Consider the following 22,058-nt stretch of genomic DNA (forward strand, 5'->3'; position numbering starts at 1 on the left):
CAGTTCAAGATCCTGGAACAAGCATACCTCAAACGAGGAAAAATTCTAACGGCATGAGAACTCGAGTCCCTCCAGATATCCTCCATCGTCTCCACAAACAGATTCAAGCTTCTGATAGGAGGGATGTAAAGGGTCAAAGGCACGGCAGAAAACGCCACAGCGAAGAACAAATGCAGCATCTTGGAACCCAATCGCAGTTGACTAAGTGGGCACGTCAAAGAAGCTATCTTTTTTTACAGGAGTACTCTTGATCTGTGTTAGAACCGACGCAGAGAGGTTTAGCGGGTGGTCGCTCCTTGATTTGGAAATTTTGGAGTGGATGATTTCACAAGATAATAACACGCATTTATTAGGATTTATTTATGTGAAGATTTTATTTTATTTTAATTAAAAAATAATAGTAATGTGTGGATAAACTAACCATTTATCAGGATAACAATGGCCCTAGCTGGTAGGTTTACCTGTGAGCTCCAAAACCGCTGCTGACCTAATTGGTAGTTTTTCAGTTCAGCTCGTCGGATTTTTAAGTCCTTTCACAAGACTCCAAATCATTCCACTGAGGAGAAAACTGGATGCATTCATGTAAGAGACAACGGGATAGTCGTTACACCATTCGTGCAAGACGTTATTTATGTGACAAAAAATTTCGTCACCTAGTTTTTATTTCTCGAATATTCAACTCACCGATTAATTATTTATAACACCTTCCGGATTATTATACGTTACATCTAGAACATTTTTTCTTCTATGATATAGTCAAATGTTGATCTATATCATCAATATATATATATAGCAAGTTCCATAAAAATATTAAAGACTCACGTGATATGATATTTTTTTTAATAAGATATTATGATGATGCATCAAACAATATCTTAATTTCTCAACATAAACATGATATTTTATTTGAAAATGATGAGATCAAACATATTTATGGAAAAGTTTAATCAACAATAAAATCGTATTTTAAGAAAACATGATATTCTAATTATTCTTCTAATGTTCCGTAAAGTATATACAAATCTTACTATTTGTTAATTCTGACATAACAGAACCAAAAGATTTGGTGTCATGATTATTTATTGGGTGCGTCTCATATGAGACCGTCTCACGGATTCTAATATGTGAGACGGGTCGACCCTATGGATATTCACAATAAAAAGTAATACTCTTAGCATAAATAGTAATATTTTTTCATGGATTACCCAAATAAGAGACCCGTCTCACAAATACGACCTGTGAGACCGTCTCACACAAGTTTTTGCCTTATTTATTTATTTATTATATCAAAAATGTTGTTTATTCCCTTAATAATTTTCGCAATTATGATATGAGTTTCATGTAAATATAATCAAAGCAAATCAAATTGTAATATGTAACAATTTCAAATTGTACTATGACTCGTCAATAATTTTTACAATTATGATAATATCTTTATTTTAATATAAATTAATTTTATTATAAAAAAACTGTGTAAGCACGCGTCGTGTACCAAAATTGCTAGTATTAATAAATCTATAGAATAGAAAATAAATATAGAGATGGGATATATGTGCATGGGGAGCTACATTTTTATATAAGATTTCAAAATTGTTGTTAAGTCTCTCAATAATTTTCATAATTGATATGAGACTCATTTTAATAAAATCAAATCAAATTGTAATATGTAATAATTTCAAATTGTATCATGACTCATTATTAATTTTTATAATTATCTTTATTTTAATAGGAATCAATTTAATTATAAAAAAATATGTAAGTACACATCGCATGTAAAAATTACTAATATTAATAAATCTATAGGAGATAGGATATATGTGCGTGGGGAGCTATATTTTTATATAAGATTTGATGCAATAAACGATCCAATTTTAAAGTGATCTATAAAATGTCGTGTATGGCATAAAATGTATAGATTGAGACACTTGTCTGCCAGAATTCTCCAGTAGACACTAGATACGTGCTCATCTGGACTTGCGTCATGGCACGTGACTCGCGTGCAATTTGGTATTTCAATTACTTTTATTATTTACTTTAAATTAGGGATGATAATTTTCTCTACGGATTTGCGACCCATAGAGAAAAACCGAAACAAGAATGGGGTTCTTCGATTTTTTTGGTTTTGGGTTCGGGTTCGGAGATTTTTTAAATCCCCGATGTAGTTCGGGACGGGTATAAGATTACTATCCACATCCCCAAACCTGCCCCAAAAATAATATATATATATATATATATATAAGTTCCCGCCAAAATTACTTACTAACAAGAAATAAAATATTTAATGAATATTGACATAAGTCTACTGCAATAAATGATCACTTCAATTATTGTTTGCATTGATTATATCAATTCATTTAATTTAATTTTGAATTTAATTAATTTTTATATTAATTCAAATGTAATTTATGTATTATATGTTTTTTTGTTTTTTACTCAAATTGAAACTAAACTCTATTTAAAACGTAAATTATATTAAAATTTTTGGATTGATTATATCAATTAATTTAATTAAAAATTGTATAATTAAATTTAAAATACAAATTATTGCAATGTTCAGTGTCACTCATGAAGTAAATCATTTAAAATACATGTTGCTATTTTAAGTAATTTTATGCTCATATTACTTACCGAAAAGAAATACAATATTTAATAATTTATATAATTTTTCTAAAAATAAAATTGTTTGAGTGCTAAAAATTATTACTACAATAAGGTTTTCCAATGGACATTAAATTATCATTTAATAATCATATTTTTTTGATCTCAAATGCATATTATTTCGAAATTACTTTAATTTGAAAGAACTAATTCATTGTAATTTTCTTCTAAAATCATATGTATATTGTACACCTTCAATTGTCTTCTTAAAAGTTCAAATAAGAGAACACAAGAAAATTAAAAGAGATAGATTCAAAAGAATTTCAAATGAACATTAAAGTATTCTCAATAAACATGTATATTACCCTCAATAATTAGAAATATTTAACATCTAATGCATAAAATTCGAGATTATATAATTTGAAAGAGTAATGCATGATAACTGTATGATATAATTCTGTCAAAAACATCCGGTATATAATTTTTGTCCCTTGAGATGTCTTATTTGAATTTTAAATTATAAATAATGCAATATTGCATATTATATTAGAAACCAATTTTATTCTATTTATCTTATTAAATTTATCTACTCCAAAATTGAATTCTGAAATGACTTCTCTTTTTAGCACCATATATGAGTTGAATCCTTCAAATATATAATGTTCATTTAAATTTAGATTTGTCGTTATTATGACTACTTACATATGGACACAACGAAAACAACGAGACATTAAGTTTGAAATATGTCTTTCATGATCGAGAAGTAAAAAATATTACTCTTCTATTTGTACGAAATTTTAATTATTACGTATTTCTAATTTGATAATTTGATAATTATTACGTATTACTACTTTAAATTCATTCTTCTTTAAAATAATTTGGTAGAAAAAACAAATAAAAAGAAAAGGCCTTTGATCAATGCTAAAGATGAATGCGATACATCATCCATATGGATAAAATATGATAGTTTTATTAGGGTTTATATTGAGTTATAATAAGTTTTTATAACAATTTGAGTTAATCATTTTTCATAAAATAAGGACGAATCCGAGATAATTGTCATCGGGGATATTGAGAAATCACATAAGGGCATCAGAGCCGGTTACCAGCAGAAACATCTTGAAAATAAGTGTTATGTGATGCAAAGTGTGAGAGTCAACTCTTGAACTCATTGACAAAGTGTTATATCATGAAAGCCATATCTTGAACATGTATAAGTCACATCTAGATTCTTTGTGTTATCGAGGACATCATCTTCTAAATGAAGGGTGATTGTGACACCTCGTCTCAAATATGAGAGTTTAAAATTGTTTATAATGAGCTACAACGCAATTATATGTTAACTTGTGTTAATTATTTTCGTAAAGTAAAAACAAATACGAAGTAGTTACGTAAGCAAGAACACATATTGAAATCACGGGGCAAAGTATATATTACATCACATGAGCCTCTTGAATTTGTAGGAATCATCTCCAGATTCCCCGTGTTGTTGAGGAAATCGTACTGAATGAGAGCTGGTTGTGATACTTCATCTCAAATATGAAAGTTTTAAAATATTTATAATAAACTATAATGTAATTATATAGTAAGTTGTGTTAATCAATTTTATAAAGTAAAGACGAATACATTATAGCTTAAGGGAGGTTATGGGCTTTGGTGTGACAATGGATGAACAGTAGAAAAAATTGTTAATTTTGCACCAAAGAAGAACAATCGATCATGGCACATGAACCCGTCGTATCCTTTCAGCACGTCTACGCGTTGCTTTTTTATTTGAATTTATTTTCCGCACGAGCATACAAATCTTAGGCAAAAACTTGTGTGAGACGGTCTCACGAGTCGTATTTTGTGAGACGGTTCTTTATTTAGATAATCCATGAAAAAGTATTACTTTTATGCTGAGATTATTCCTTTTCATTGTGAATATGGGTAGGATTGACCCGTCTAACAGATTGAGATCCGTGAGACGGTCTCACATGAGACCTACTCAAAATCTTATATGAAAGTCGAAAACAAAATCTTAATGTTTACGTCACTTTTTTTATACATTGCATGATAATTTAAATTTATTTTAAGTTTGAACGGTGGGCTGCAATTATTCATTGGCTAATTAACTATGGAGAAGTTAGTGTAAAGCACACAAATGCTAAACTCAATATATTATTTTTACACTCGAAATTCGTAATAAGTTATCAAAGATTTTTTGGATTGTAAGATTATTTTAAGTGATAGGTGATAATTAAATCTTTGTGTACAGACTATTCAATGTATTCAAATTTCAAGTCATAAATATGCCTAATTTTCGATTTTGGAATATAGACATACATATGTCAAGATTCTTAAAGATTCAAGAATCATACATGTATTTCGAATTTTATACGTATAATTTCGAAACTTGATTGGTAGGAAGTGTAACCATATATTTCGGAAATATATATCAAGAGGATTCAATAAAAGGTATAAGATTAGAAGATTTATGCATGGAAATTTCGAAAATTTCCATTCAAGTGGACGGATAAAGAGATTACGATCTACCTAAGGCCCTAAAATATATTATCTGATAATTTGATATAATTAGAATAATTATTGAGTTGCAAATTAAAATAATTATTTATGTCAAATAAATTTAGAAAGTTTGTTAAAAATATATATTTAAGATTATCGGAATTAAACGATAAAAAATACATATATAATTTAAATAACACACGAGAGCAAAATAAATACAAATCTAGATAATTGGGTTAGAGTTACTATTTTTAGTAACCAATTAATATTAAATCCACATATATATATATATATATATATATATATATATATATATATATATATATATATATATATATATATATATATATAGACACACACACAATACACTGAGACATACCATTTAAAGAAGAAAGAAGGAGGAAGAGAAAAGAAGAAACACATCTCTTTCCCCAAACAATTCATGCAGCTACAGTAGTAGTTGCCGTAAAATCGTCGTATCTCCTCCGTCCGAAGTCAAAAATTAAAAATTCTTGAAGGGTTGTGTTCTTAAATCCTAAGCTTAGACTCAAGCAATAAATCGAAAATTTAGGACAAGGATCCAGCTAGATCGAAGTTGTTGTTCGAAGCTATGATCTACGCGAATTCTGGTCCAGTTTAGGTGAGCTGTTTCTCTTGTTGGTGCAATTTTATAGCTAGAATTCGTATAAATGACCTAAATCAATCTTGTATTCTTTGTGTTTGCTGTCATTGACCACTACAATCATCGACTTCCAGTTCGTAATGGATTTAGTATAAATTTTTTTACCAAAATGTGTCAAAACTATATTCTGTTTTGGAGTATAGATGGAGACCTACTATATTTTGGGCATATGACCTTTGTGTACTCGGATTTTGGAATTTTGATTCAAATGAAAATTGTAGATCAATGAGTTATCTTTGAAATGAGACCAGAACCGTTTAAATCTATTAAGAATTGAGAGAGTTATGTGTTTTTCTGTGAAACTGCTTTGCTATCAGAATCTGTTCGAGAACAGAATGAATATAGTGAGTTCAATGAAATTCTGGGCACAAATTATTAAGAATTTGAATACGATTTAAACTGGACAAATTATATAATTGAGTTTCTTTCATTTACAATTGACGGATATTGATTTGAGTCAACATTGAGTGAAATATGAATTTTATGCATTTAAGTACTGAATCTGGAACTGTAAGTTCCATGGTTTCTGTTTTTTGGACATTTAATCGTGTCGAGATGATCAAACTTCTTGTTTATTCTTCCGGTCAAATATTGTATTATTCGGCTTATTGTTGTGTGTTTTAGGCCGAGAAACTTTAAAGTTGCTCATCGATCATCGTTTTTGGTATATGTATATTATAGTTCGGTAACATACAACGATAACACTTGAATTATGTTTTAAGCATATTTATGTGTTGTTATGGTTGTTTATGTGATTATGTAAATTGTTTGAGTTGTTTGTTGCCTTATTGAGATATACGTTCAGTTATATGACATTTAGTTTAGGGCATACTATTATGACATACATCTTGAGCCCTATCGTTTTTGTTGACCAGTTACTGTTATTCATTGTTATTCGGCACTGGTTGTTGTATAACTCGAGATCAGGGTGTGGCTGATAGGTCTATATTGATATACCTGAAATCGTATTTAACATTGATCAATCCTGTTGTTAGTGTAGCCCTCGAGGTAAGCATTGCGATTGTGATATCCAGTTCTGATTATTTGTATCATTCATGTTATATATTGTTACAGCTCTACGAAGGCCGAACTGGCACATCCTGACATACCTCGCATCCTTGGCTGGGTGGTTTAGCTGCATGACGATGCAGCTCCCATGTGTGTTGCTCGAGCATTATTCTTGTTGATCGTATCGTTCGTTTGGCTCCGTTTATCCTTGCCACATCATAATTGGCAATGGTGGTCGTCACCACCAAGGCATCGTTATGTGGAGTCACAACGCCTCGGAGGTCTTCCGGCCCAAAGCTGATAACGGGGTCTTGTGGTAAGTCTGCAACCCTAGATATCTCAAAGTTCTTCAACCTTCTTCCATGTGCTTTTCGAGCTCTCCCAGAGTCTCCATCAGTAGCAACGCCCGAGATCATATGAATTATTTCTCTCGTAGGGTGGTTATCCTCATTCGTTCCTCTCCTCGATTCGACGGGCTCCTGAAGGACATCTTGACCTTGACCTTCTCGTCTCTACTCCCAAACCCCCTGATTTATCCATGGAGGGACTTGACCACGTCTAGGAGACGAGCGAGACCTCGGTCGACTCCCGGATGCAGATCTTTCTTGTTTGTCCCGCGAAGGAAATCTAGCACTACACTCAACCATTCGTGACTTCTCCCACCTCCATGCGGGCTCCTTCACCTCCATCACCTCATCACGACTCCTATCCAGGGGAGCATGTGATGAGAATTGTCCTCTCTTTCTAGTTTTGACCTCCTTTCTTTACCTCGTACCCCTCTTCCTTCCTCCTTTCTCCGCTCCCACAGCTCTACTTCCTCAGGGCCGGTTCTCCATCCTTCTGTACCGTTGGGCATCTTCCAGGTTTATATATTTCTCAGCTCAAGCCAACAGATCATCATAGCTCGACGGAGGTTTCTTGACCAGCGACTTGAAAAACTCCCCTCCCCTCAGTCCTTGTGTGAAGGCACTTATCATGATGTCAGTGGTAGCCGCTGGTATTTCCAGCGCTGCACTGTTGAAACTCTTGACAAATTATCACAAAGTTTCATTCTCTTGTTGTTTCATCACGAACAAGCTCAAATAATTTTTCTGTTGCTTCTTGCTGCTAGCAAATCGGTGCAAGAAGGCAAGTGAGAAGTCCTCAAAAGAATGTATAGAGTTGAGCTGCAAGGTGTTAAACTATTGCTGGGCTGACCTCACCAACGTGCCCAAAACACCATGCACCTGACTCCATCCGAATATTGGTGCAACAGAGCCGCATTCTCAAATCTCCCCAAGTGTTCATCGGGGTCAGTATGTCCATCGTACTCTCCCACATTCGACTGTCGAAAATTTGTAGGAAGTCTTTCTTCTAAAATGACTAGTGAAAAGGGACTTTCTCTCTTGGGTGCCGGCGATCTGCTTCCCAACTGCTGCATCAACATCTGTATTTCCTTCCACATTTATCTCATCTCACCAATCTCCCCACTTTGGTGGGACTGTGTATCTTCAACCCTGCTCTGGTGGCCCTCAGCATTTTCCTCTTGCTCCTGGCGAGTGGCCTGCTCTTCAGCAAACATAGATTCTTGGTTCCTCTTCATAGCCTCATCCACTGTCCGAGTGATAAAATGACCCAACTGCTCCAGGGTCAAGTTCCCCACATTCTCATTGGGACGGAGTTGCTCGACCCTTATCTCGTGAAGGGGCTGCTCGGCTCTTGTCTCTCGACGAGGTTGTTCCTGTCTCGTCTCAAGATGCGGTTGTTCCTGTCTTGTCTCAACATGAGATTTTTCGGGTCCTCTCTGAGGACGCGATGATGTTGAGGTAGCTCTTCTACTCCTTCTCTTGCCTACCATCTCTACGTCTCAACTTAAATTTCCCACAGACGACGTCAAGTGATACTCACGAGAAATTTAGAGTCCGATTTCGGTAAGTGTCACTAGTACAGATGCAGGGTTTTGAAATTGTCTTGAGCCTGAAATCGCGAAGAAGACCGTTAAAAGGAGGCCCAGGAGGGTGTCCTGACGTAGCCCCTCCGACGCTCAAGTCAGAGACTGAGGATATATGGGGAAGCAGCTAAGGGTGCTGCTGAAAACAATATAGTGAATGAATCAAATGAACAATCAAACCTGATATTTATAGGAAAATACTGGGCCTTCGATGGACCTGTTTTTCATTTAGGCTTGGGTTGGGCCAAGGATAGCGGGACCATCCATAAGATATCACCCATATTTCTCGAACATTTACACCTTAGTTATAATCTTTGTCACCTTTCGATACAGACACATGATTTGATTCATGATAGCCATAGGGGACCAAATTCGTTTTTCACATGGCAATTGGCAAATATATGAGTGGTTAAAATAATGTTTGTATATTTTGGTACCGCCAAATTTCATTTGCTTTTGTGGTGTAGGTATAATTTTGAAACTTAAAGAGTATCTATAGGAGAATAATCTATGCTTTTGCGATCCTCATATGAAGAATATCAGGTCCCGACGAGAAGGGATATTTTAGCCGACAGAAAAGCACAGTCAAAAGTTAAAAAACCATACCTATCTCTGGTCATATATACAAGCAAAGTGTGTGTGCCTATAAATCGAGTGAACCTTGGTTGGATTGTTTGGTCTTGGAAATTACATTTGATCAAAATGAAAATATCGCCGAAGGAAATATTTCCAAGTCATCCATTAAATATCCTTTCCTTAACTCGGCAATCACGCTCGCTTTACTCCGCCACCCATGATCGGCTGCTGTGCTCTGTCCCACAGCGGCGAGGCGCCGTCAGAAGATTTCCTCAACTCTCTCTTGAAACTATGGCAGCTCCTCCTTTTTCATGGTAATTTTGTTATTTATTTCTTTACGATTGTAAATCACTACCTTATTCATTTTTATGCTTTTGTGGGTGTCTCTGAAAATTGAAAAAGAATAGGTGACAAGAGGTTCCAGAATTTTTCAGCAGGAAAAATTGAGTCGTAAATTTAATTTTCTTAAAACTCATATATTCAATAATATTTTCTTAAAAAAAAAAATCAACAGGGAGAATGATTTACGGGTCATCTTATAAAATAGAAAATTTTAGATAATATGAACACTGTATTCTTAGTATTATTACATATTAAGAAAATTCTTGGATTTAAAAAGTGTCAAACCAAGTAGATCTTACATTAGCATAAAAATTGTTCATCAGGGAAGAGGTTACACTTATCAAATATAAGACTCCAATTTGAATTCAATTCCATAAATACAGGCAAGTGAATGCGGAAACCCTTTTAAAATGGATAATTCGAATTCTCTTTTTAAAATGGATAAATACTATGTAATAACCCAACGAAATACGGATGTTACATAAACGAGTTTTACAATTAAAAGCTTTTTGTAAATCTTTTAAAAATAATTTATTTGTCATTAGAAAATTTTAGACAACCGAGTCATTGGAACTTCCGTAAGAAACTAGCTAGACAGCTAGTTAGCACAAGGGACGCACAATGATATATATTTTCGAGTGGTAGATATCTTGTGAGACGGTCTAATAAATCTTCATCTGTGAGACGGGTCAACTCTATCGATATTCACAATAAAAAGTAATATTCTTATCATAAAAAATAATATTTTTCCATGGATAACCCAAATAAGAGATTTGTTTCACAAAACACTACCCGTGAGACCATCTCATACAATTTTTTGCCATTTTCGAGCCACGATTTTATTAGTTTTAACATAGATGAATTTAAAATTAAAAAGGACAAATCTTTTAAAAAATTTATTTAACACACGAAAATTATTTTTAATGATATTAAATATTTTATGAGGGTGTAAAGAACCTAAATTGATTTGGAGAAACAAAACTATATTGATTGAGTGAATCTCATATGAGACTGTTTGATAAATCTATATCCGTGAAACGAGTTGACTTGGTTTATACTTAGAGTGAAAAGTAATATTTTTTATAAAAAAAAAATACATTTTTGAATGAGTCGAGTAGGATTGGAGATTTATCTTATTAAATTGACTTGTGAGTTAGTCTCAATATTAGGATATTAAAATTCTAATTATTAAAATTTATTATAAATAATGTTGAGTTATAAATTAAATAAATTTTGGCTAAATATAACATATATCCACAACAACAAATACTGTACATGAGGCACATCTAATTTGAATTGTAAATGTCTATATTGTTGGATCTTGTTTTCTACACGCCCAAACGCAGCGGAAGATTTAAAATTTTTATTTTATTTTGAAAAACAAAATAATATTGCTTTAGGCGCTCGTATGATTTATCAAAACATTCATAGGGAGTTGAAAATTATACCTTTGTGAATTAAATCACTTGGCTCCAACTGATCCGGTATTAACGGATTAGCTCTTGATGATTCCCTACGAACTTTCTTCGATTCTTCTAATTAGGTCCACGACTAGAAGATTTGTTCCTCTTCTAAATTGCACTAGAAATTTAGAAGAACTTTTGCATAGGAGAGAAAAATTGAGAGACGGCTCAAACCCTAACCATAAATCAAGGTGGCCGAATTTCTCACTTTTGAATGGAGGCTCACGTGAGGTTGTGTGGTGGGTGGGCTAGGGTTTTGTCTTTATATGTATTATTTATAATTAATTAAACCCTAATTACATAATTAACATTAATGGGTTTGATTTAATTAATTGAGCTAGTCCAACTAGTTTAATTAATTTAATCAAAGCCCATTAAAACTTTAATTATTTATTATATTGGACTTGTACTCCTACAAGCCCATTAAACATAATACCCACCATATTTAATTTATTAATTAATCAACTCAACTTTTGAGCTTAATAAATTAAATACAGTATAAATTCAACATTTGAATTTATTATTTAAATTATAAATTCAACTATTTGAATTTTTATCACCTCCAAAATTTAATATTTAATAAACCCAACATTTGAGTTTAATAAATTAAATTATCACATTTTATAAATTCAACTACTTGAATTTATTCTCTCAAAATTTATTTATCATAAATTCAACTCCTTGAATTTACTATATAATATAAATTCAACTTCTTGAATTTATTCTCTCTACGGGAACAAACAATCCAGTACTTGTGTGACCCTCAATGGTTCAGGGATACAGCTAGCCGTGGGTTCACAACTCCTTGTGATTCAGAATAACATTTATTCTTATTCGGGCTTACCCTAGTTAGCCCCATTCTATTCATCAACACCTTGATCAAGAATGTCAGAACTCATTTCTGATTGCACCCATCGGATCATGGTAGGAGCGTCTAGTAGCATCGCCCCATGATCCCCTAGGTATCACTGATAGTGCCTGCAAGAACCAGTCGATTATGATTAACGTACAGTACGGTCCCTTCATCTCATATATCCCGATCGAATCTGCAACCATTGGTTCATCGAGGGTTGCATATTAATTCGATAACTATGTGTTACATATAATAGTGGCATCGCGTGTACTATTGGAGAACTCCTTCTCCAACGTACATCTCATACTCTGGCCAGAGATTCCATGCACTATTATTACATCAGATCACATAGGATATCCACACCCGTAGGTGAGCGGTGAATCCCCGACTACAATGCACTGGCTCCTATATGTGTCGCGACTGTACCCAACCTCGCCACCTGATGACTCTCCTGGAGCCGGTAAACGAGTCAAAGCACAGCCCTAGCATATAGAGCCTCAGAGTTGTCTCGGGTCATAAGGACTAATGGTATACAATCATAACCACGGACTTATCCTCTCGATGTATGAGAACCACTTGGAAAGTCCGAGGGAGGGTTGTTCGGTATAATCATCATATGACTACCCATCTGCATGTTTGGACATCTCCATGCCCTTACCAAGAAACGCAGTACACAACATCACAGATGCTAGTCTCAAGCTCAAGCGACCTTTATCCATGTTTTAGGCGGCTGAATCGACTAGGAACGAATTTAGATCATACAGTATTTACAAACGAGTTTCAACATCGAATTACGATTCATTTGTATTAAAGTATGATCAAGGTCTTTATCTATGTTTGATAACATGGGTATACAGATAAAGAATTAACAAACCATGAAATAATGAATTATATTAAAATAAAGATTGTTTATTACACTTGAGTCAATAAAATCCCTAGTCAACAGTTGACTTGTAGGGCATCTACTCTAACAATCTCCCACTTGCCCTAGAGCCAACTACCCATAAACTTTAATCCCATTGCTTCGCGATGCTTCTCAAACAATGGTCCTGGCAAGGGCTTCGTAAGTGGATTGGCAACGTTATCTGCAGAGGGGACTCTTTCGACTGATATGTCTCCCCTTCCCACAATCTCCCGGATGATGTGGAATTTCCTCAGTACATGTTTGGATCGCTGATGAGACCTTGGTTCCTTTGCTTGCGCAACGGCACCAGTGTTGTCGCAGTACACCGGGACTGGATCAACTCCATTAGGAATAACGCCCAACTCTTGGACAAAATTCCTCATCCAAACTGCCTCTTTCGCTGCAGCAGATGCAGCAATGTACTCAGCTTCAGTGGTGGAATCCGCAACGGTGTCTTGCTTGGAACTTTTCCAAGAGACAGCCGCACCATTAAGCATGAATACAAAACCAGAGGTCGATTTCGAATCATCTACATCACATTGGAAGCTAGAATCAGTATAGCCTTCCAATTTTAATTCTCCACCCCCATAGACCATGAACAAGTTCTTAGTCCTTCTCAAGTACTTAAGAATATCTTTCACGGCCTTCCAATGCATTGGACCAGGGTTCGCCTGATATCTGCTTGTAACACTCAAAGCATAAGCAATGTCAGGACGTGTCGATATCATACCATACATGATACTACCAATGGCTGACGCATATGGAATTCGTGTCATCATCTCTATCTCTTCATCAGTTTTGGGACACATAGCTTTAGATAGAGTAATACCATGACACATTGGTAAGTATCCTCTCTTGGACTCTTCCATAGAGAATCGTTTTATAATGGTATCGATATATGTGGCTTGGGTGAGCCCCAACATCCTTTTTGATCTATCTCTATAGATTTGTATTCCTAATACATAGGATGCTTCACCCATGTCTTTCATGGAGAATTTACTGGCTAACCATACTTTAGTTGATTGCAGTAATCCTATATCATTCCCAATGAGCAGGATATCATCAACATAAAGTACCAGGAATGTCACTGCACTCCCACTAACTTTCTTGTACACACATGGTTCCTCGGGATTCTTAGCAAAACCAAACTCTTTGATAGTGCTGTCAAATCTGAGGTTCCAACTCCTTGATGCCTGCTTGAGACCATATATTGATCTCTGAAGTTTGCATACCTTATGCTCACTTCCTACTGATGTGTATCCCTCAGGTTGAGACATATAAATTTCTTCTTTGATGTCTCCATTGAGGAATGCAGTCTTTACATCCATTTGCCATATCTCATAGTCATACCATGCTGCTATGGCTAGTAGTATTCTAATGGACTTAAACATAGCTACTGGTGAAAAAGTTTCCTCATAGTCAATTCCTTGCTTTTGAGTATAACCTTTTGCAATCAGTCTTGCTTTGAAGGTCACTACCTTCCCATCCGCCCCAAGCTTTCTTTTGTAGATCCATTTGCATCCTATGGGAACGATTCCCTCAGGTGGATCCACTAATGTCCAGACTTGGTTTGAATACATAGAGTCCATTTCTGACTGCATGGCTTCTAGCCATTTAGTTGAATCAGTATCAGATATTGCTTCTTTGAAATTCATTGGATCGCATCCAACACAAGGCTCATCATGGCCTTGTTCATGAAGAAGTGTATATCTGGCAGGTGGTCTAATAACTCTATCAGACTTTCTAGGAGCTTGTACTTCAACTACTGGTTCTAGGGGATTAGGTTCAACTTCTAAAGTTGAGGGATTATCTTGAATTTCTTCAAGTTCTATCATCTTGCCTTTTCTATCTAATAGAAACTCCCTTTCCAAAAAGGTGGCATTTCTTGAAACAAACACTTTTGCTTCATTAGGATGATAAAAATAATATCCAATAGAATTCTTTGGATATCCTACAAAGTAGCACAAAGTGGATCTACTATCCAATTTGTCTCCCACTGTCTGCTTCACATAAGCAGGACATCCCCATATTCTCAAGTAAGAATACTTGGGAGGTTTCCCCATCCATATCTCATATGGTGTTTTATCCACTGCTTTAGTATGGACATTATTCAACAACATTGCCGCAGTTTCAAGCGCAAAACCCCAAAACATTGTAGGCAATTCAGTGAATCCCATCATAGATCGAACCATGTCCATCAATGTTCGATTACGACGTTCAGAAACACCATTCAATTGTGGTGTTGCTGGTGGAGTCCACTGTGAGAGAATCTCATTCTCTTTTAGATAACCCAAAAATTCAGCACTCAAGTATTCTCCACCTCGATCAGATCGAAGTGCCTTAATACTTCTTTCTAGCTGATTTTCTACTTCAGATCTGAACTCTTTGAACCTTTCAAATGCTTCAGATTTATGTTTCATCAAATAAACATACCCATACCTCGAATGGTCATCAGTAAAGGTAATGAAGTAGGAATGCCCAAATTTTGTGCTAACACTTAGCGGGCCACAAACGTCTGTATGGATCAAATCCAATAGACCATGTGCACGTTCTACTTTTCCATTGAATGGAGTCTTAGTCATTTTTCCTTTTAGACAGGACTCACAAGTAGGTAGAGAATTTATGTCTGACAAGTCAAACATGCCTTCTCCCACTAGCTTGTGCATCCTTCTTTGAGAAATATGACCTAGTCTAGCGTGCCACATTTGTGCGGGATTTGGATTTTCTATTTTTCTTTTGTTTGTTGTTGTTTTCATATGCGCTTGGACATTGTTTAAAGGAATCTCTTTCAATTTTAAGTTATAGAGATCATTTGTTAATTCTCCAGTTCCAATCAAACATTCATTCTTGTATAAATTGCAAACACCTTTAGCAAAAACACAAGAATAACCATCCCTATCAAGCATAGAAATAGAAATAATGTTTTTAACCAATTCAGGAACAAATAAAACATCTCTCAAAAATAACTTAAAATTATTGTCCAAAATTAAAGTAATGTCTCCAATGGCAGTAGCAGCAACCCTTGCTCCATTTCCTAGTCTTAGAAAGGTCTCACCATCTCTAAGCTTCTTGCTTCTTCCCATCACCTGCAAATCATTGCATAGATGAGAACCACATCCGGTATCCAATACCCAAGAAGAGGAATTAATAGAAACATTAACTTCAATATAAAACATACCATGGCCAGAACGCTTCTGGGCAAGATACTCCGCGCAATTACGCCTCCAGTGTCCAGGCTTGTTGCAGTGGAAACAGATTTGTTCTGACTTGTCAGGCTTTGTGGGCCCCGGATTAGGTTTCTTGTATGGTTTTTTGTTAGGCTTGTTCTTCTTTGGAGGGGCAGAACGCTTCTTGCCTTTGTATGGGGCTCCCTTTTTCGTGCAGGACGAAGAACCCACTAGAAAAACAGGCTTATCCTTTTTTATTGTGGCCTCATAACTAGTAAGCATATTGACCAACTCTTCAAGGGTGGCCTCAAGCTTATTCATATTAAAGTTAACCACAAATCCATCGAACGAAGAGGGCAGAGACAGCAAGAGAATATCAGTCGAGAGCTCACTAGGGATAACCAAGTCGAGTCCCACCAACTTCTCGATGAGCCCAATCATCCTAACACCATGCTCATGGACCGAAGCCCCATCTCGCAAGCGTGTAGTCATGAGTTCTTTAACAACAGCATATCTCTCTGAACGAGTTTGTACAGCATACAATTCTTTCAGATGTAAGTGAATGTCAGCAGCATTCACAGCCTCCTCGAACCGCTTCTGCAGTTCATTCGACATAGAAGCCAACATGTAGCTCTTAGCTTGAATGTCATGGTCCCACCATTTTTCAAGCTCAGCCAATTTAGTCGGAGTGACATTTGAAGGTGCTTCCTTCGGTGGCTTCTTATCAAGCACATACAGAATCTTTTCCGAGTTCAGAACAATCTTTAAATTTCGAAACCAGTCATTATAGTTAGGGCCAGTCAATTTGTTTTGATCGAGAATGATTGAAAGCGGGTTACGAGTAGACATCGTATATATACTGAAAATGAAAACAGATAAATGTTACTGATAATTTTAAAATAATTCTAAGATATAAAATATGGATTTCATTTTATAAATTACCCTCCCACTATTTTGACATTTCCACCACCCTCTGATGAAAAAGGGAAATCGTATTTCCTTAGTAGGCACGTAGAGTCCAATTAGCCAATTATAATCCCGAATAATATCAGCCAATTATAATTTCTAAAAGGTAGAGTCCAATTGCATCCCTATGCAACCTCCGCGTGTTTTGCCTCACGTTTAATAAGGACCCAATAATATGACGCCGTTTATTTTCACGTGTCAAACCAACCCATCAATATTGAATTGTAGTGGACGGTCGCCATGAGTTCCCCCAATAATATGAGCCGAAGTCATGGGAGTTCCACTCAATTCACATCATATGTCCGGTGGAAGTCACAGCTTTCCGGCGTACAGGCCTCCCCAATAATATGAGCCAGACACTGTCCGCGGGTAGCGATCAACATGCAACCACGGTTGATGGAAGGCAAGGAAAAATTAAACTCTTTTAATTTTTACTTATTCGGTTTGATATAAATTTTGAATCATATTCAAAATGAGGGATTTTAATTAAAAAAATTTGTCTCATCATTTTATTTGAAAATCGCGTGCCACGAGTTTGTATGTTTGCCGGATTCATGCAACTATATTATATAATAATATACATACATGCATACTACTATATCACATATATCATAATATGACATTCAACAATAAATAAGGATGATCGATTGCCAACACTAATAGATCCATGTGAGCCATACATGGATCCAGGTCCAAACCTAGGTGAATGCAGGGATGCAAATGCAACTTATTACAAAAGCTTCCAATATTTTACATGTCTTCATCTTGATCATCGGGCCCACCATCTTCCAGTCTTGATCTCCCACTATTTCTAATTATTACATTTGAATAGCCATGGCACATAAGGGATACATCTCATGGGGGTGGGAACGGGCCATAAACCAGGCCCACTTTAATAATATCAAATATTATAAAATTGAATAAAAACAGTAAAATATCCTAACATACACCTAACACATTGGTCAAGGCTCTCGATCATCCTTCATGCATTTAATATCAAATATTAACATCAATTTAATTAAACAATTTAATTAATTGATAAATCATATATCTAATAATTTTATCACTAACCACCACAATTATTAAAGAATTTAATAAATTAAATAAACTCTTTTATTTAATTTCCAATTAAATCAATAATAATTGATTTCTTATAAAACTCATTTTTACCATAAATAATTAAAATCATATTCTAATTATTTATTTTACAAGAAAATTATTAATTTTCCAAAAATTAATTTTCCAAAATAAAAAATTGAATCAATTTCAAAAATATCAATTTTCCCCATAATTTTGAAAAATCAGAAAATTGCACCCCGGGCCCAAACAATTCAAGCCCATCAATTTTGCACGCTTCCCGAGACGATCCCGGGTCGTCGCCCCCGCTGCCCGCCCGCTGCCCGAACGTTTCGGGCAGTGGCAGCAACCTGTGCGCGCAGGCGCGCACAGGTGCGCGCAACGCCGCGCGCAGCGTGCGGACGCTCCGCACGCTGCGCCGCGTTGTGCGCCGCGCGGGGCGGCGCACAGCGTGCGGACGTTCCGCACGCTGCGCCGCTCTGCGCGCGCACGCTGCGCGTTCCTGCGCGCAGGGCGCTGCGCGCTGCGCGCGCAGCCCTGCGCGGGGTCTGCCCGGAACAGTTCCGGGCAGATCGCGAATTTTTTTTTTTTTTTTTTTTTGTTTTTCCGAAAAATTTAATTTTTATGGTGCATCAATATTTCTGAAAATTTTCTTGTGTGGTTAGAAACAAATTATTCAATATAATTTAAATCATACGATTTAGAAAACCTGGCTCTGATACCACTGTTGGATCTTGTTTTCTACACGCCCAAACGCAGCGGAAGATTTAAAATTTTTATTTTATTTTGAAAAACAAAATAATATTGCTTTAGGCGCTCGTATGATTTATCAAAACATTCATAGGGAGTTGAAAATTATACCTTTGTGAATTAAATCACTTGGCTCCAACTGATCCGGTATTAACGGATTAGCTCTTGATGATTCCCTACGAACTTTCTTCGATTCTTCTAATTAGGTCCACGACTAGAAGATTTGTTCCTCTTCTAAATTGCACTAGAAATTTAGAAGAACTTTTGCATAGGAGAGAAAAATTGAGAGACGGCTCAAACCCTAACCATAAATCAAGGTGGCCGAATTTCTCACTTTTGAATGGAGGCTCACGTGAGGTTGTGTGGTGGGTGGGCTAGGGTTTTGTCTTTATATGTATTATTTATAATTAATTAAACCCTAATTACATAATTAACATTAATGGGTTTGATTTAATTAATTGAGCTAGTCCAACTAGTTTAATTAATTTAATCAAAGCCCATTAAAACTTTAATTATTTATTATATTGGACTTGTACTCCTACAAGCCCATTAAACATAATACCCACCATATTTAATTTATTAATTAATCAACTCAACTTTTGAGCTTAATAAATTAAATACAGTATAAATTCAACATTTGAATTTATTATTTAAATTATAAATTCAACTATTTGAATTTTTATCACCTCCAAAATTTAATATTTAATAAACCCAACATTTGAGTTTAATAAATTAAATTATCACATTTTATAAATTCAACTACTTGAATTTATTCTCTCAAAATTTATTTATCATAAATTCAACTCCTTGAATTTACTATATAATATAAATTCAACTTCTTGAATTTATTCTCTCTACGGGAACAAACAATCCAGTACTTGTGTGACCCTCAATGGTTCAGGGATACAGCTAGCCGTGGGTTCACAACTCCTTGTGATTCAGAATAACATTTATTCTTATTCGGGCTTACCCTAGTTAGCCCCATTCTATTCATCAACACCTTGATCAAGAATGTCAGAACTCATTTCTGATTGCACCCATCGGATCATGGTAGGAGCGTCTAGTAGCATCGCCCCATGATCCCCTAGGTATCACTGATAGTGCCTGCAAGAACCAGTCGATTATGATTAACGTACAGTACGGTCCCTTCATCTCATATATCCCGATCGAATCTGCAACCATTGGTTCATCGAGGGTTGCATATTAATTCGATAACTATGTGTTACATATAATAGTGGCATCGCGTGTACTATTGGAGAACTCCTTCTCCAACGTACATCTCATACTCTGGCCAGAGATTCCATGCACTATTATTACATCAGATCACATAGGATATCCACACCCGTAGGTGAGCGGTGAATCCCCGACTACAATGCACTGGCTCCTATATGTGTCGCGACTGTACCCAACCTCGCCACCTGATGACTCTCCTGGAGCCGGTAAACGAGTCAAAGCACAGCCCTAGCATATAGAGCCTCAGAGTTGTCTCGGGTCATAAGGACTAATGGTATACAATCATAACCACGGACTTATCCTCTCGATGTATGAGAACCACTTGGAAAGTCCGAGGGAGGGTTGTTCGGTATAATCATCATATGACTACCCATCTGCATGTTTGGACATCTCCATGCCCTTACCAAGAAACGCAGTACACAACATCACAGATGCTAGTCTCAAGCTCAAGCGACCTTTATCCATGTTTTAGGCGGCTGAATCGACTAGGAACGAATTTAGATCATACAGTATTTACAAACGAGTTTCAACATCGAATTACGATTCATTTGTATTAAAGTATGATCAAGGTCTTTATCTATGTTTGATAACATGGGTATACAGATAAAGAATTAACAAACCATGAAATAATGAATTATATTAAAATAAAGATTGTTTATTACACTTGAGTCAATAAAATCCCTAGTCAACAGTTGACTTGTAGGGCATATACTCTAACATATATTATTAGTCGTCCGAGGTGACCCATTCTAGTTCAACTACGTATCTGCCTTTTCCATATTCATCGTTAGAAGCCTCAGCTCTATATATACATTGAAGCTCACACATCTAAACCTGCTAATATACATACACTTTTAAATCGTATTCTATATAATACATTTTATTTGATTGTTGGAAAATCACCTAGCAGGAGGGTGAGAGCGATGGAAAATCTTGAAAACTTCGTGAGTTCGGTCAAAGACATGGTGGTTTCCCGCGGCAACACCCATGGTACGAATGCGGAAGAAGAAAGGTTCAAAAAACTGATCAAAGCAAAGGAAAAGACTGCCAAGATACATGTTTACGTCCAAGATGCTTTAGGAGGATTGAATCCGACGGTGTGGGAGGTGGCTCGGTCCATCCAGACCGTGAATTCGCCGACGACTTTTGGCCAAGTGCGGGTTGTAGATGATCTGGTGACAGCCGGACCTGACCGTGATTCAGAGAAGTTGGGTCGAACACAAGGGCTAATTACGTCTTCGGACATGAGCGAACAGGCCCTAACTATGAACCTGAACTTCTATTTCACCGGAGGCGAGCATAAAGGCAGTAGTATTTGTATTGGTGGACGAAATCCGATAAATAACAAGGACCGTGAGATGCCTATCATCGGCGGGACTGGTGTTTTTAAGATGGCGAGGGGATACACGATTGCGAATACTTACTCTTTCGATGCCGTCTCAAGTTATGGTGTTCTCGAGTACACATTTTATGTTGCTTATCCGGATCACTGTTGCTGTTGAAGGGAAATAGCAAGGGATCTATAACATTTGATTTGAACGTGGGGAAATTTTTTTTTTCTTTTGTGTTTATTTGTACTTTTTTATTTTTGTAATAGGTAAATGCCATGTAGAATAACTCAGGCAATTTGGCGTGCGAGTTTGATGTACCACAACTTTTTCTTTTTCTTTTGTTGGTGTTTGTCTGTTTCCCTAGATTTTTTGATGTATTGTTCGTATGAAAGTTTGAATTATTTTGCTTTTTCTTTTTCTTTTTCCTTTTTCCTATTCATTGAAAGCAATTAGAATACTCATCTTCTTCGTCAAAACGGGTTCTTCAAATTCTTGCATCCCCAAACTACATAATTGATCATATTAATATTAATTTGGAATAATGTTGAGCAATTTTATTTCGGGTTTTGTCTGTTAAGTTGGATTAGTTTAAATCTAACAACTTATCATTAACCTTGTCAAATTGTTTGGTTGAGTTAGGTATCACGTAGGGGTCTATGAGTTTAACAGATGC

General features: G+C 35.8%; 1 protein-coding gene across 1 annotated transcript; it reads left to right on the forward strand.

Annotated features, from left to right (window-relative positions):
* Positions 1-9,345: 9,345 nt before the first annotated feature.
* LOC140826721 (dirigent protein 21-like) lies at positions 9,346-21,793 on the forward strand. Its single transcript, XM_073189224.1, has 2 exons — positions 9,346-9,613; positions 20,965-21,793. The coding sequence occupies exons 1-2, from the start codon at positions 9,426-9,428 to the stop codon at positions 21,554-21,556; spliced, it is 780 nt and encodes a 259-aa protein (XP_073045325.1). The 5' UTR covers positions 9,346-9,425; the 3' UTR covers positions 21,557-21,793.
* Positions 21,794-22,058: the final 265 nt, after the last annotated feature.

The sequence above is a fragment of the Primulina eburnea genome, chromosome 3, assembly GCF_022965805.1.
Source record: "Primulina eburnea isolate SZY01 chromosome 3, ASM2296580v1, whole genome shotgun sequence".
NCBI classification, from domain to species: Eukaryota; Viridiplantae; Streptophyta; class Magnoliopsida; order Lamiales; family Gesneriaceae; genus Primulina; species Primulina eburnea.

Coding starts and splice junctions, on each gene's coding strand:
- LOC140826721 (XM_073189224.1), top strand. CDS start 9,426: ATGAAAATATCGCCGAAGGAAATATTTCCAAGTCATCCATTAAATATC. Junction 9,614..20,964: donor GCAGCTCCTCCTTTTTCATG/GTAATTTTGTTA, acceptor ATCACCTAGCAG/GAGGGTGAGAGCGATGGAAA.